The sequence below is a fragment of the Acinonyx jubatus genome, chromosome D4 (assembly GCF_027475565.1).
Source record: "Acinonyx jubatus isolate Ajub_Pintada_27869175 chromosome D4, VMU_Ajub_asm_v1.0, whole genome shotgun sequence".
Classification (NCBI taxonomy): domain Eukaryota; kingdom Metazoa; phylum Chordata; class Mammalia; order Carnivora; family Felidae; genus Acinonyx; species Acinonyx jubatus.
Window position 1 is genome coordinate 36,167,959 of NC_069391.1, and position 15,877 is coordinate 36,183,835.

Sequence of the window (15,877 nt, forward strand, 5' to 3'; positions counted from 1 at the left end):
GGGGAAATTTCACTTCCTGGACAAATCTGGCGAGGAGACAGCAATGATATGGAGCTGGCCCCATATCTAAGAATGCTGGCCCCAAATTCACTACTTAGAATTCCTGATTGATAATAGTTTATTACTTCCTCAGATTGATAAGATAATCACTTGTGCCTATATATTTTAAGATGACAATTCTTTTCAGGACAAAAAGGCCAAGCAAATAAGATAAGAGTCTGCCATTGAGATAGTATCATTAAACCACATATTCTCAACAGACAGATGTTCATCCAAATCAAACATGAAGGGCAGAGATGGAAGGGAGAAGTATTTGAAATCTAAAAAAACAAAGAACTTACTGAGGTATGTATCCAAAGGTATACAATTCTCTAGGTCATCTGTAGGTGACAGAAGCTCACAAATACTTTCAGCTGTGTGGTCCTCGGGGAATTTGTTCTGGTCCCCACATTTCTTGAGAATCTCCACACAATCTGATCTTAAAAAGAAAAATATACACAAATTTGGGGTTCAAGAACCTCCTCATATTGTCTAATCAATATCAATCCTGTTTCTGAAGCTTTCCAGAAGGTGAGTTTTCATAACAATGTTTCACAATTGGTTAGATCAAAGTAACGGCAAAAGAAAACAGGAGTCATAGAAGACCTGAGGTTGCATAAGTAGTAAGTAATGTATTATAGTATCAAAGCATCCGTAGCTTTCTCTTATCTGAGATCAAAGGCCTTGCTCAAATTTTACACTCATACAGTTACTAGTATTGATGTGACTTGTCCCTTCTTTGAAAGGAAATTAAACTAGGCTTTTTGCAAAATCATCCATCCTTTCTTTTAGGACCTTAGGCTTGCTTGCTTTTTCCTCCCGCCCTTCCTCCTTCTCTCCCTTTCTCTTTTTAAATATATTTTTAGTTATCAACATTAAGGTGTTTGGCCTGTAACAACTGGAAGTACACTACTTTAAAATTTTCTCAATCCTCCAAAGGGATTTGATTCCTTTTCTATAAATTTTCCATACTAAGAGTCTATAAATTTCCCACTGGTTGCCTCTAGCTTGTTGCCTAAATTACCCCTCACTTTCCCCCTTACTCAGGTGATCCCCAAGTCATGCCAGAGAATTGATCTGGATTCTGTTTAAGGTTGAAATAATCTTCAATCAGTCATCAAGTTCCAAGGAGCACCAAGATGCACACCAACATCTTAGGGGGTGGACATTAACTTGGTCTTTAGGAAAGTGTTTTGGAAAAATAGATGATTGAAGATCAGCTGGCATAGATTACTATGTGGCCAATACTTTTGGTTTCACTCAGTATAGCAGCTTTCCTCTTTACTTCATCCTAGATCTCCTAAGCAAACCACTCACAAAATGTTTACTAGAAACAGGCCTCGATGACTGCATTCACTAATTCCTTCACTCATCAAACATTTATGGAGCACCTATTGTGTGTCAGGATTATGTTAATCACTGAAGAGGAGAAAAAGAGGAAAGAGGAGACAAGAAAAAGGAGGCACAAAGAAGAATAAACTCAAGGAGAGCAAAGTCTAACTAAATATAAGACAAGTATAGGGGCGGCTGGGTAGCTCAGTTGGTTAAGCGTCTGACTTTGGCTCAGGTCATGATCTTGCGGTAGGTGAGTTCAAACCCTATGTCCAGCTCTTTGCTGACAGCTCAGAGCCTTGGAGCTTGCTTCAGATTCTGTGTCTCCCTCTCTCTCTGCACCTCCCCCACTCTCATTCTATCTCTCTCTCTTAAAAAATAAACATTAAAAAAAAGACAAGTATACAAACTAAAATATAAAAATAGAATTGTGTATTGAAGGTATTCACTAAACTTTCTGGAACTAAATTGCATAAGAAAAGTTCAGATAAAAGTCTATAAAAATTTGTAGTAAGGATAAATTACTATTAGCTGGTGAAATATGGGAAGGTTCCACGGGAATGATGGGCATTTGAGAGGAGCTAAGAAACACAGGCAGTGGGCAAGTGGAGATGGAAGAGTAATTCAAGCAGAGGAGGAAAAAGTAGGAAAGCACTTGACATGTGGGGTGATGGGCAAACGAAGTGGCAGGAGGGAAAACTCTAAAGATAGGCTGTGGTTCAGATCATGGTCTGAACCAGGACTGGAGGGTCATTATTATGAGAAACTTACTTGCAGATAATACTTCCCCGGGATTTCCTATGACAAGGTTTAATCTGCAGTGAACAAGCTACTGCTTTCCACATTTCTGGCTGGCACTTCTTAATGTCAAGAACAGGTATGTTGATAAACGGCATCTTTATGCTTCCTTTCTCCCACAGCTTCATGTCATTCATGGCTCCTTGATCTGACTGAGCATTACAACTCCTAAAAAGTTCTGTTGGCCTGAAAAGCAAAAAGGCCAGAATTGAGAGGCAATTATTTTCTAGAGAGAAGATATGGGTAAAATCCTGACATACTAATGCATCAGGAAAACCTGATTTTTTTAAAGAACGTACCTATGATGTATCAAAGGATATCAGCTTTGCATGTATGGAGATTCAACGTAGACACATTAAGATTTTGACTGCATCTTTCCTTTTTAACAAAAGTTAAAAACTTAAACACTCTGTATGGGACTATCATCTCTAGACTGTATCATTTCTTTCATATTACAAAATAATGAGTCCAGGTTTTAAAAACTGAGGTATAATTTATAAAAAGACAAAAAAAAAAAAAGCATTTCCATCATGTCAGAAAGCTCCCTTGTGTCCCTGTCTAGTCAATGCCCTCCCCACTGACTATACCCCAGAGGCCACCTCCATTCATACTTATCTAGAACTTTATATATAAATGAAACATATTGTATATGCTCTTTTGGGTCTGGTGTCTTTGGCTGAACAATTTTTTTAGATTTACCTTTGTTATGTATATCATAAGTTGTTGTTTCCTTTTACTGTTGAGTAGCATTCCGTTAATAAATGTACCACAATTTGTTTATCCTAGTAGTTCTCAAACTTTTGATCTCAGGACCCATTTACACTCTTAAAATTACTGCATTCTCAAAAAGCTTTTGTTTATGTGGGTTACAATCACCAATATCTATGACATTATAAATCAAAACAGATCTTTTGATTCGTAGTTCTTAATTCATTTAAAAGGATAAGCCCATTACATGTAAGAAATAATGTTTTTGTGAAACAAAACTATATTTTTCAAAGCAAAACTAAATTTAGTGAGAAGAATAGGACTATTTCACAGCTTTGAAAATCTCTTTAATATATGGCTTAATAGAAGACTGCTGGATTTTCATATCTTTTCTTGACCTCAATCTGTTGTTATATCACATGTCTTTTTTTTTTTTAAGTTTACTTATTTATTTTTGGGAGGGAGAGAGAGAATATGGGAGGGACAGAGAGAAGGAGAGAGAGAATCCCAAGCAGGCTCCATGCCGTCAGTGCAGAGCCTGATGTGGGGCTTGAACTCATGAACTGTGAGATCACGTCCTGTGCCGAAATTAAGAGTTGGTCACTTAACCGACTGAGCCATCCAGGCGCCCCAATTACATCATGTGTTTTACAGCACTGGGGAAACTCCACTGTTCACTCTTGTGAGAACAAGAGTGAAAAAAGCAGATCACAGCTTAGTGTTATTATAAAAATAGTTTTGATCCCATGGGGCTTGGGGACCATGGACCACACTTTGAGAAATCCTCGTTTATTAATTCACCTGTTTATAGACAAAAAGTTTTATTTCCAGTTTTCATGTCTCTTCATGCCTAACGAAGAGCATTTGGGGTCATAACTTTCCAAGAAACTGCCAAACTATTTTCCAAAGTGGTCACACCATTTTAGACTTTAAGCCACAACGTATGAGAGTTCCAGCCGCTTTACATGCTTGTCAGTCTTTTTAGTTGTAGATGCAGTTTTAAAAATTGCATTTTGCTGATGACCAGTCACGTCAAACACCTTTTCAGGCACTTCCTGGCCATTCAGGTATCTTCTTCTGTGAAGGGTCTTTCCAGCTACTTGCCCTTTTTAGAAAAAGTTGTCTTTTCACTATTGAGTTATAAGAGTTCTTAATATATTCTGGATATAAGTCCTGCTTCAAATATATGTATTACAAATACTTTCTTCCAGTTTGTGGTTGGCCTTTTCATTTTCTTTTTGTAAAATTTTTTTTTAAGTTTATTTATTTATTTTGAGAGAGAGCAAGAGAGAGCATGCAAGTGGGGAAGGGGCAGAGAGACAAAGAGAGAGGATCCCAAGCAGGGTCTGCACCACCAGCACAGAGCCCGATGCAGGGCTTGACCTCACAAACCACAATATCATGACATGAGCCAAAGTCAGATGCTTAACCAACTGAGCAACTGTGGCGCCCCTGCCTTTTCATCTTCTTATTGGTGTCTTTTGATGAGCAAAATTTTAAAAATTTAAATATTTATTTTATTTAGCTAAAATATTTTATTGGGATATAAGTTACAAAGAATATAATGCACAGATCTTGAGAGTTCAGTAAGTTTTGAAAATTGTATTCACCCCTGTAATCAAAGCCCCAAACAAGATATAGAATATTTCTATCACCTCATAGAGTTCCCTTATGCCCACCTCCAGCCAATTTCCTCTTCCAAAGGCAATAACTTTCTGATCTTTATCCTCATAGATTATTTTTACCTATTCTTGGATTTCATATATATGGAATTATAAAGTCTTTATTTTGTGTTGGGCTTTTTTTATTCAACATAAGACTCATCCATATTTTGGGGTTTATCAGTAGTCTGGCCTTTTCCCTTGCTGTGTACTATTCCATTGTTCGGATACACCATGTGTTTTCATTCCCTTCCTGATGTACATTTTATTTATTTTTCCCCAAATTCTGGGTTCTTATGAATAAGGTTGCTATATAAGTCTTTTTTGGAATTAGATTTTCATGTCTTTTGGGTAAATGCTTTAGAATGGGATTGCTGGGTCATGGACTTGACACTGCAAGGAAACTCTTCAAAGGTCTTAAACCATCTTATACTCCAAGCAGGGAAGTATGAGAGCTCCACCTGCTTCATATATTGTCACTCAAAAAAACCCCTTTTTTTAAATGTTTATTTATTTTTGAGAGAGAGCGAGAGAACGAGAGAGCGGGGTAGGGGCAAAGAGAAAGGGAGACACAATCCAAAGCAGGCTCCAGGCTCCAAGCTGACAGGGCAGAGCCCGACCCAGGGCTCAAACTCACAAACTGTGAGATCATGACCTGAGCTCAAGTCAGACACTTAACTGCCACCCAGGTGCCCCAACTGTTAATCTTTTAATTTTAGCTATTCTAGTGGGTATGAGGAGGCATCTCACTAAGGTTTTAATTTGCATTTTGCATAAATAGTGACAAAGAACTTTTTCATATACTTAAATGGCTATTTTGATGTCTTTTTTGGTGAAAGACCCTTGACATTTTTTTGCCCATTTTTCAAATTGGGTTATTTGATTTTTTATTATGAGGTTGTAGGAGTTATTTATATATTTTGGTTACAAGTCCTTTGTCAAATGTGTGTGAGTGTGTACATGTGATACACTGAATATCTTCTCTCAGATTGTGGCTTGCCTTTTCAAATTTTAAATGGTGTGTTTTGGTGAACAAGTGTTTACAGTTGAACCTTAACTCATTAATTTTTTTCTTTTATAATTGGTATATTTTGTCTCCTGTCTATAAAATCTTTGCCTGCAGCCAGATTGTTAAAATAATCTCCTATGTTTTCTTTTAGAAACTTTGTATTTTCAGCTTTTATGTTGTATTCTATGACCCCACCTTAAATTAATTTTTGTGTACAGTGTGAGATAGAGGTTGAGGTTCTTTTTTTTTCATAAACATATTCAACTGTTCCAGCATTGTTTGTTGAAGAGATGTTTCTCTTTGCATTGAATTGCCTTGTTGCCTTTGTTGAAAATCAATTTACTGTGTGTGAGTCTATTCTTGATTCTCTGTTTTGTCCTACTGATCTATTTGCCCAAACTTATGCCAATTTACATTGCTTTAATTTTTGTTGCTTTATAATAAGTCTTAAAGTCAGGTACTATAAGTTCTCCAAATCTGTTATTTTTTTGAAACTTCTTTTAGCTATTCTAGGTCCTTCGTATTTTCATTTGAATTTCAGAATTAGCCCGGAAATTTCTATTTTAAAAAGCCTCTTGGGGGGCACCTGGGTGGCTCAGTCGGTTAAGCATCTGACATCGCCTCAGGTCATGATCTTTCGGTTCACAAGTATGAGCCCCATGTCAGGCTCTGTGCTAACAGCTCAGAGCCTGGAGCCTGCCTCAGATTCTGTGTCTCTCTCTCTCTTTCTGCTTCTCCCCTGCTAGCACTCTGTCTCTCTCTCAAACATAAATAAACGTTAAAAAAAATACTTAAAAAATTAAAAAAAAAAAAGCCTGTTGGAATTTTGATTGGGATTGCACTGAATCTAGAGGTCAGTTTCAGGAGAATTAACAATATTGAGGATTCTAATCCACGAACATGGTAGCTCTCTCCATTTATTTACTGTCTTTAATTTCTTTCTGCAAAGTTTTCTGGTTTTCAATGTATAGTTCCTACATATTTTTTTGTCAAATTTATCCTAAGTATTTCATGTTTTTTGACGCAATTGTATAAATTTGTATTTTTAAAATAAATTTCATTTTCCAGTTGTTTGTTGTTAACATACAGGAATACAATTGGCTTTTTCTTTCTTAAATGTTTATTTTTGAGAGAGAGTGAGTAGGGGAGGGGCAAGGAGACAGGGGGACAGAGGATCTGCAGCAGGCTCCAGGCTCCGCGCTGTCAGCACAGAGCCTGACACAGGGCTGGAACCCACAAACTGCGAGATCATGACCTGAGGTGAAGTCGGACATTCAACCGACTGAGCCACCAAGCGCCCCTATAATTGGCTTTTGTATGTTAACCTTGTATCCTGTGACTTTGTTAAATTCAAGGATTTAAGGAGAGTTTGTTTGGAGATTTTGGGGCATTTCCTTTTGTGGTTCCCACCTTTCTGGGGTTTTCTACTCCCAGCAGTCCCAAGCTCTGATCTCCAACTCCTCTGCCCAAGACTGCTGCTTTTTGCATGAACTCTTTATGCCAGGCAAGGAGACAGAGAGTGCCCATGAAGGGAAAACTGGATATGTGGCTCTCATGCAGTGTGGTTTCTACCCCTCCTGCTTTTGGTCCTTCTCTAATGACTTCGAAACAATAGTTTTTTAATATTTTGTACAGAGCTCACAATTGGTACTTGTAGAAGTATTAGTCTGATACAAACTATTCCACCATCCCCACAAGCTAGAACTATGTGTCTAAGTTTAAATTTAAACATTTCATAGATTTCAAATTTCCTCAATCTCTAAGCCAAGTCCTTATTGGCTAACACTCTATTACCGGCTGTAAAGATATCTCAATTTTCTTATTCAAAATAATATTCTGAATACTTTTAAAAGAATGGGATTTGTGTTAGTTTGAACCTTCTTCTGGCCCAAATGATTGACTTTTTCCTCTTTGCCCTCCTCATCTCCAGGCTGCAGCTCACAGAACCAGCCCCCTCTTGTTTAGAAACTCTCTCTGGCTTCTCTGATATGGTGTTCTCTAGGCTTTTGGATGCCTTTTTGTTTTCTTCACTGCTTGTTCAGCCATTCAGTTTTGGGCCCTTGTTTTTCTGACCATACTTGATACCCAAGAAAATATAAGTAGGTAAGAAAACATTTTTGCATGAAATAGGGAATTCACTGAGTGAGACCAACCACCCTGGAGGTCCTTCAAAGTAAACTGTTCACAAGAGGGCATTTGGATGGCCAAATTGTTCACAGTGATTTATTCTGCAATAAATTGCTTCTACTGGTTTTGTAGTAGAAGGGAGTGGGTAAGATTGGTAGACTGAAGGCAGAGAAGATTCTTTGAACTCTAGATGCTTTAAGTATCTCTAGTCTAGTCTAGTCTTGAAGTTCTTCCTTTCTTACAGGTGATGTATCAGATGGGTTATATAGCATTTATAAAGTTTTTTTTTTCAACATTTATTTATTTTTGGGACAGAGAGAGACAGAGCATGAACGGGGGAGGGGCAGAGAGAGAGGGAGACACAGAATCGGAAACAGGCTCCAGGCTCTGAGCCATCAGCCCAGAGCCTGACGCGGGGCTCGAACTCACGGACCGCGAGATCGTGACCTGGCTGAAGTCGGACGCTTAACCGACTGCGCCACCCAGGCGCCCCGGGTTATATAGCATTTAAAGATGAAATAAAGAAATGCTACTTCCTTTTAACTTAGCATCCGAGTAAAAATGAGAGTAAAGTGGTCTTTTCAATTACTTAAAAACAAGATAATTAATGATAAAATACTTCTATTCCATGTATAGTAATTTGCTCCTACCTGTTGTTAAAATTAGTACAGTAAGTAAGATTTCTACAGCCCAACTGGCAAGGTTCCCGGACATCTGCTAAACAGGTCAACATGGACACTTCCACTGGATTGTATTCACAAAAGCGATCAAACTCTTGCCAACTCTGTGTATTGCCCCAGCTCATGCTATAAAGTTTAGTGCACAGGTCCCTAAAACAAAGGCACAAATATGGAAACACAGGTGAGCCAAGTGAATACATAGTTTAGAATATGAACAAGAAAAATGTACAAAAACCAAAAGACTAAAATTTATCCCCTAGAATTTAGAGCCATAAGCAGAACTTTTCCATGAAAATGTTAGCCTTCTTTTATTACCCATCTCTTTCCTTTATGCCATGGTTGCTACACAGCTCAGTGCTAAAGGTAATGTTTAATTATATTTGTACATCTTTATTCTTGGCACAATTATCTCTTCCATTTCTGATCCCTCTTTTACCTTTCACGTAAGATAAGGCATACAGTTTTTCCTCCACAAAGATAGATTCCCCTACATTTATATTTATTTACTTCCTATAAATAAACTAAAACTGTGTAGTAAAACTGTGACAAGGTCCTCAGACCTAAGAAGCTTTACAGACTTAGGGTTCACTAGTTTCTCCCTGAAAAATTATCCCAAAGTCATTTATCTTCCTTAAGATATACCCAGATAGTCTACATGTAAAGGCTTATGAATTCCAAAGCTTCTATATACTATAGTAGTTAATACATGACAATCTTATTTGTAGTACTTGATGATTACAAAGCAACTTGACTACATGCATATAACTAAAATAATATCAGTACCATTTCTCAAGTGCCTTCAAATTAGTTTAATTTTTAAAATTTATAAATGTAATAAAAATGTAAAAAAACATAACATAAAATTTAATACTACCAAAATACAAAGTCATAAGTAAAAATTCTCCACTCCTACCACATTTTATTTGACTCTCATTATTAAACCTTTGAGGAGGATGTCTTTACTTTTATAAGTTTGTTCATTCATTCTACTGATTTTTACTGAGTGCCTATTTTGTGTTAGACCCTGTTCAAGGCACTGGATATTCAGTGGTAAATAAGAGAGACGGGTCCCTGCTCTCAATGGAGCTTATACATCATAGAGATAAAGAAGGTGGGATCAAGTTATATTAGGTACTTTGAGCTGGGAACCAGTCCTTTCTCTAGCCCTTAACTTTCTCTATGACCTTGGACAGACTGTTCAATAACATCGCAGAATTAGTTTTCTATATATAAGCAAGAATTACACAAACTGACACCATAAGATGTCATAAACTGACATCATAAGGTGATACAATCATAATGTTTCATGAAGAGGAAATAAGATGGAAATAAACCACAAAACCTTACATCAAGGTAAGGCAGGGCAAAGCGTTTTTCAGTGAAGTTCTTCTAGGATAACACAGAGATTCCAATCTCCAATGGCTTTAGGGCATAAACTCTTTTAAAGACATTCAAAGAATTACTCAGCATCCCTCTCATAAATATATTTATTAATGCAATCCAATTTCCTTAATTACAGGACCAAATTAACTTCTCTTTAAGATCTTCTGTTAATTTTCTTTGGATATTTTCCAGTTTTTTTAAATATCTTTGGTAAAGTTTGATGAGCTACTCTAGGCACAATTTTTGCTAAAGGTCCATTCCATTTAGAAACCACAGAAAAGACTGTTTCATTCCTGGTAGATGATATTAATTTCAGGATGTTCTAGTAATATATACTTCTTTTTCACCTAAAATCTCCCTAATAAAGCAAACTTCTATTTCACCGGTGTTCTACCACGACCTTAGTAATCTCCATTTATTGTTGTCTCTAGATTGTTTCTTCCATCTTATATTTGTGTTAATTTTTTATCCCTAAGTGTATCATCCAAATGAATGCTAATACACTGCTATCTACCTTTGTGTATGAGTGCCAATCCAGATCATTCACCAATATATGCAAAAGGTTGGTTAATGTTCAAAGTTTCATAATTTAACAAAGAGAAATATGCCTTAGACGTCAGATCAAAACATCTTCTAAACTGTAAGCTTACTTAATGATAGCCTTGAGGGTAGAATCCAAATTGCACCATCTTTAAATATTTATTATCCTGCCAATGCTAATCCTCTATACCCCCAAACACAGTTCTTTTAGCACTTGATGTTCAAAAACGATGTTTTCTATAAACAACACTCAATAAATATTTGCTAGATGAAAGAGTTTGTATCTTCTCAATTCCTGAGTTTATATCTTCTCAACTCCTGATGAAAGAGTTTATATCTTCTCAACTCCTGCGAGAATATAACATACATTTGCTAGCACTTAAAATCACGAATTAAAATGCTATTTTCTACTGGTTTTAATAAAGGAAAATGAGATACTGACCTACATGTTGAAGTGTTTGCTTTAGAACAACAATGCAATTTAGCCCCATCAAGGCCCGTAGAGGGAGGAGGATGTAGAGTGACTCCAGGGTGAACAGATTGTGAGCTTTCAAGAAAACACTGCCAAAGAGGATCCTGAGGCAAAGGCTGAGTTTTACAACCCTCGATGAGGCCATCAACAATCTCCATTTCTGTTTTCTTAGACATCAGAATTCTCTTGCAGGCATTTTGGCAAGCATGGTCTTCAGCTCTGTCACAGCAATATAAACCTACGTTTTCAGGATACATGTGGCTTAATTAGCTGATTTTATGTCACACACTGCTCAGAACAGAAGAACAAGGTGGTGTACTGGAAACAATACCACTCAATCACATGTCAATATCTGCAGTACACAGGGCCTACCAAATTTTCTCTCCATTACTTTGCAGATACAAATAGGTAACTATTTCCAGAATTCACCACTGTCCCAGTCATGGGACCTTTGGCATCAATTCTACATAAATGAAAGGTCACTCGTCTTCCACCTGAGAAGCCCTTACATGTAAAGTATCTTAAGTTCTTGGAAAAGGTACTATACATTAAACTGGAATTATTTCATCCTAGAAACAACTGCCTAAAAGGGATTACGTTCTTGGCAGAGTGAGAGAGGAATAATTTCAATAGCAAAAACCACAAACACCATATTTCATGACATTCTGGGATATAAAGCTCTTATATATCTATACAAGTTAATCAATCTAAGTTGTAATTTAAATAATACAATAGCAAACTGTGACAAAATGTCAGTTTCCTTCTGCTTTTAATTTTCTACAAAGAATCAGAAAATAAAAGCACTTCCAATCAGATTACAGATTTCAGAAGGGGTTCTTTGAAGTAGTTTTCTCAGGTGTCTTTGACTTTTTAAGAAACGTATTCAGGACAGCTTTCTTTTCCAGATTTCCTATGTATCAGTATAGACATTTGAGATGGTTGTTCTTCTACCCTTAAAACATCTTGCTGGTTTTTGTTTTTGTTTGTTTATTTATACTTTGAGCTGCTACCACCTTAGCTCCAGCAGCACCTCTGTATAGCCTAAATGTCAATTTCTATAACTCTGCCTTTAAAATGAATGAAGATCATTTGTGGCAAATGCTTCATCCTCTGATATTCACCATGCAGCCACACCACAGTACGTCATAAGCTTTAGAGCTCTCCTTTAGATGCTGGACTTACAGGGCACATAGCACTGCTTCTGAGTTTACAAAAACAAGTCTTTCAGTATCCCAGTATAAATCAAAACACTGGCATCCAGCTTATAAATCTTGTCTTTTGTCAGTTTGGTTAATTAGTCAATTGTTTAAAGTTTGTTCATCTCTAAACAAAGAACATGGATTATAGGATGTACAAAGCTGAGACTTTGAAGACCCGTAAGGTGCAGGTTCATTAGGAGGCCCTGATTTTCAAAAGTATCAGGATTTCTTCTCATTTTTATGATGCTTTTATTATAAAAGTAATAACTGCTCACCATAAAAATTCAAGCATCACAAAAACACATAATGTAGAATAGGTATATAACTAACCATATTATACAGTTAGTTCTACAACTTGCTTTTTTTTATTATGTCTTGGACTTTCTATATAAACATACTTTTTTCTTTATTTGGATTACATAGTATTTTTATTATACAGATATATAATTTATTTCATCAATTTTAATCAATACCCTATTGATGGGTATTTGAGTTATTTCTAATTTTTCTCCATTACCATCAGTGTTGTAGCAAACATCTTTCATGTGCGTAGATATATTTTTGCAAATTTATGAGTTTTCTTGAAGGAGAAATTCTAAGAAATGGGATTCCTAGATTAAAAGGTATGGTCATTTGAAATTCTCAATTTCCTATCAAAATATCCATACCAATGAATTCTCCCATCCTCAGAAACAAAGAGTGCTTGCTTCCTCATACCGTTGACAGCTCTATCTTTCTTGGTACCTTTCAGCTGTGACCATAATATCCAATCTGCCAAATCTAAACACCAAAGGAAGTCTGGTGTTTCCCAAATGACCGAGACTACAGATATCTACAAGAATTTACTTCCTTTTTACAAATTATTTTACCAAAGATTGAAACAAGAGAAATATATCAATTTTACTTACTATCTGTTGGGTTCCTCATTGGATAAGATTGGGTGTAATTGTTCACACAGTGTATTAACTGTGGACTAATAGAGGCACAATAGTTTTCCACTGCTTTGATCTGAGATGGGCCAGGAGAAGAGTCTGTTCGAAAGATGGCTTGACAGTATTCTCGGCAGTTTGTGTGATGGCCTGCATAACTGCAACAAACTGAGCCCACTGAGGGGGAAAAAAGGAGAGGTTTTTGGAATGGAAACAGCTATTTGGTAACAATAAAGCATCATAATATTGATAGAACAATTTGCAACTTTTTGAATTGGAGAATAAAACCATGCCACAGAAGACAATTCCTTTAAATCAGCACTACTTTCAGAATAGTATACTCCAAATAAGACATTTCGGAATAGGACATTCAGGTGCTCACTGGTACAAGGAAGTCTTATTTGTCAACTTAGAATCTATATAGTCCAGTGAGTCTCGGCAGGAGCAGCACACCCCTGTGGGAGACTATGGAGACACATGGAAGTATTTTTGGCTTTCATGATGACTTGGGGAGCTACTGCTAATATTTAGTGCATGGGGACCAGGGCTGTTTACTCTGCAATGTACAGGGCATTCTCACAGCGCCAAAACTGTCTCCAAAAATGCTAATACTGCCCATGCTGAGAACCGCGGGCACAATTTCTTTTCATGTTAGACTTGTGGAGATTTATAAACAAAGCAAGGCAAACAAAGCCAAAATAAAACAAGACCCCTCCGGGGGGGGGGGGTTATAAAATAGGACGAGTAAAAACTAAGAGATATCAGGCTCATTTCATAAATTTGACAGTTATATAACTGTATATCTTGAAAGAAATCTCAAAAGTTCTGTTCCATTTGAACATCTCCAAGGACATGCCTAAGTTGAAACAGTCTTTACCTCACAACTGATGTGAGCTGCTTTAATACTGAAAAGTAAACCCCACATTTGAAATACATTTATGGATTTATGTATTTTTAGAAATCAAGGAGGAACCATCTCAGGTATCTGGGGAGAGCTGGATGCGTGGCTAGGGGTACAGATGTGGGATTTAAACTGGAGAAGAAAAAAAGACCCTCACAGGAGAGGTTAGGGGGTCTGTGGAGGGCTTAAGGGAACCAAGATGGAGATATGGCAGGAAAACAGGTAAGAGAAAGGAAGGTAGGAAATCTCTGATAATTATTAGAGGTCGTGGAGGAACGAGAATCAGGTTTCTGGTGAATTCCACAGACCAGGGAATGAGCAGGGAATCCAAGCAACTTCCAGAAATAATGACAATGATAAAACTATACGCAAATTAAACTAGGACTGAACTGATGGCAGGATAGGCCTTGGTTTCCTGCACCAGGAAACAGTTTCATAATTACTGTGCCACCTGTTTTTAACTTGTAATTACTACTTACTGTGCTCACTGCTGAACTGTTCGATTTCAACACAAAGAATAATTAATGGCTACATTTATCACTGTTAACCTTAGTGAGGATAAACTGAGGGATGGGGGAATACTGAGGACAGAAGAGATAAGTGAGAATAAGCCAAGGATGCCCATCTTCTGATTCCTCCATGAGGCTGGCTTCCTCACTAGTGTGGGAGGACAAAGATTATGTGCGACACTATCTGGGAAACTGTGAATTAAGCCCTAGTTTGCGAGGGTTAGAAGACAAAGTGCAGCCAGCTAACGTTTCTTATTATACTTTGATAAACCAAACTGCCAAACTAATCCAAACAACTCTTCTGTTCCTCAGCTGTGTTTTCCCAGCTGTAACTGCTCTCACTACTCCCTTTACCTGTGATGCCCTTCTTCCCATCTGCACTGTTCATATCTTGTCCATCCTTCAAGGCCCAGCTCAGCTACCAACTCCATGAAGCCACCTCTAAAACCCTGGCAGGGGGTGCCTGGGTGGCTCAGTCGGTTGGGCGGCTGATTTCGGCTCGGGTCATGATCTCATGGCTCGGCTCGTTTGAGCCCCGCGTCGGGCTCTGTGCTGACAGCTCAGAGCCTGGAGCCTGCTTCGGATTGTGTCCCCCCCTCTCTCTACCCTACCCCCGCTGGCACTCTGTCTCAAAGGTAAATAAACATAAAAAAAAATTTTTTTAAAACCCCGGCAGGATGTGATCCCTCCTTCCTCTAAACTCATGCAGCAATTTTATCAGTGCCACTATCCCATATCCTCCATGTTCTAGAGTTTTTTTGTGCACAGATTGTGTCCTCACGTGCATGTATGTCTGCACAGAGCAAGCAGTCAGTAAACATCTGCTGAGTGAACTGAGAGGAAGCCTTCAGCAAGTGGTACATTGTATGACCTGGGAATGCTTAATTTCTGTAAGTAATCCTATTTATTCAAGGAGAGCATGATATTCCCATCTAACAGCAGTATCTGCTTTGTAAATCTGCACTTAAGACATGGCAATTGTCATAATTCATGAATGGCCTGGATACCCTAGAGGAAAGAGCCTATGAGAACCCTGATGGGCTTTTAGGCAGCTTACTAACAGCCCACATCATAATGCCAGGTCTTGGCAATATTTATAACAGCTAAATCGTATTCTGTAAACTGTGTTTTGCTCCTTGGACTGCTCATATAACCATTGACAAAATACTTACTTTCATTTCTGCTAATGCAACTGAAAAGAGCATTCTGCAAATTAAAGAAAAACAAACAAATTAACCACCATGCAGAATTTCTAATTTTATTCCACTTTATGGTTACATGGAAATCAGAATATCAAACTATTTAATTCTTCTCCAAATCCAAAGCTGAGGATGAAGAAACTGAGATGGCATCCTGGTGAAAAAAGAAACCACCATCTAACACATACTGGGTGTCAAGATCCTCATCCTGAGCCATAAGCTGATCATGTTATAGCAAACCATGTTTATGTAAAGCTGTACCTGTGTATGTGGGGGTAACCTACAATGTATTAATCTCAATTATCTCTTGCAGTATATAAAAGGGCTCCCAGAAGATAATATAATAAAAGGTATTTAGGGAAACAGAGATTTCATGTAACTGCTGCATTTT

General features: G+C 37.5%; 1 protein-coding gene across 4 annotated transcripts in view; it reads right to left on the bottom strand.

The window, feature by feature from the left end:
- The window catches only part of RECK (reversion inducing cysteine rich protein with kazal motifs), an 85,877-nt gene that overhangs the window by 36,532 nt on the left and 33,468 nt on the right, over positions 1 to 15,877 (bottom strand). For 3 of the 4 annotated variants that reach the window (XM_027039432.2, XM_027039433.2, XM_053204930.1), the window contains 6 exons: positions 15,460 to 15,493; positions 12,857 to 13,054; positions 10,720 to 10,987; positions 8,325 to 8,504; positions 2,143 to 2,355; positions 342 to 478 (listed from right to left, as the gene is read on the bottom strand). In XM_027039432.2, coding sequence (XP_026895233.1) covers positions 342 to 478; positions 2,143 to 2,355; positions 8,325 to 8,504; positions 10,720 to 10,987; positions 12,857 to 13,054; positions 15,460 to 15,493 — 1,030 coding nt within the window. The remainder of the gene's footprint in view (positions 1 to 341; positions 479 to 2,142; positions 2,356 to 8,324; positions 8,505 to 10,719; positions 10,988 to 12,856; positions 13,055 to 15,459; positions 15,494 to 15,877) is intronic. The other variant, XM_053204929.1, reaches the window with a different exon arrangement.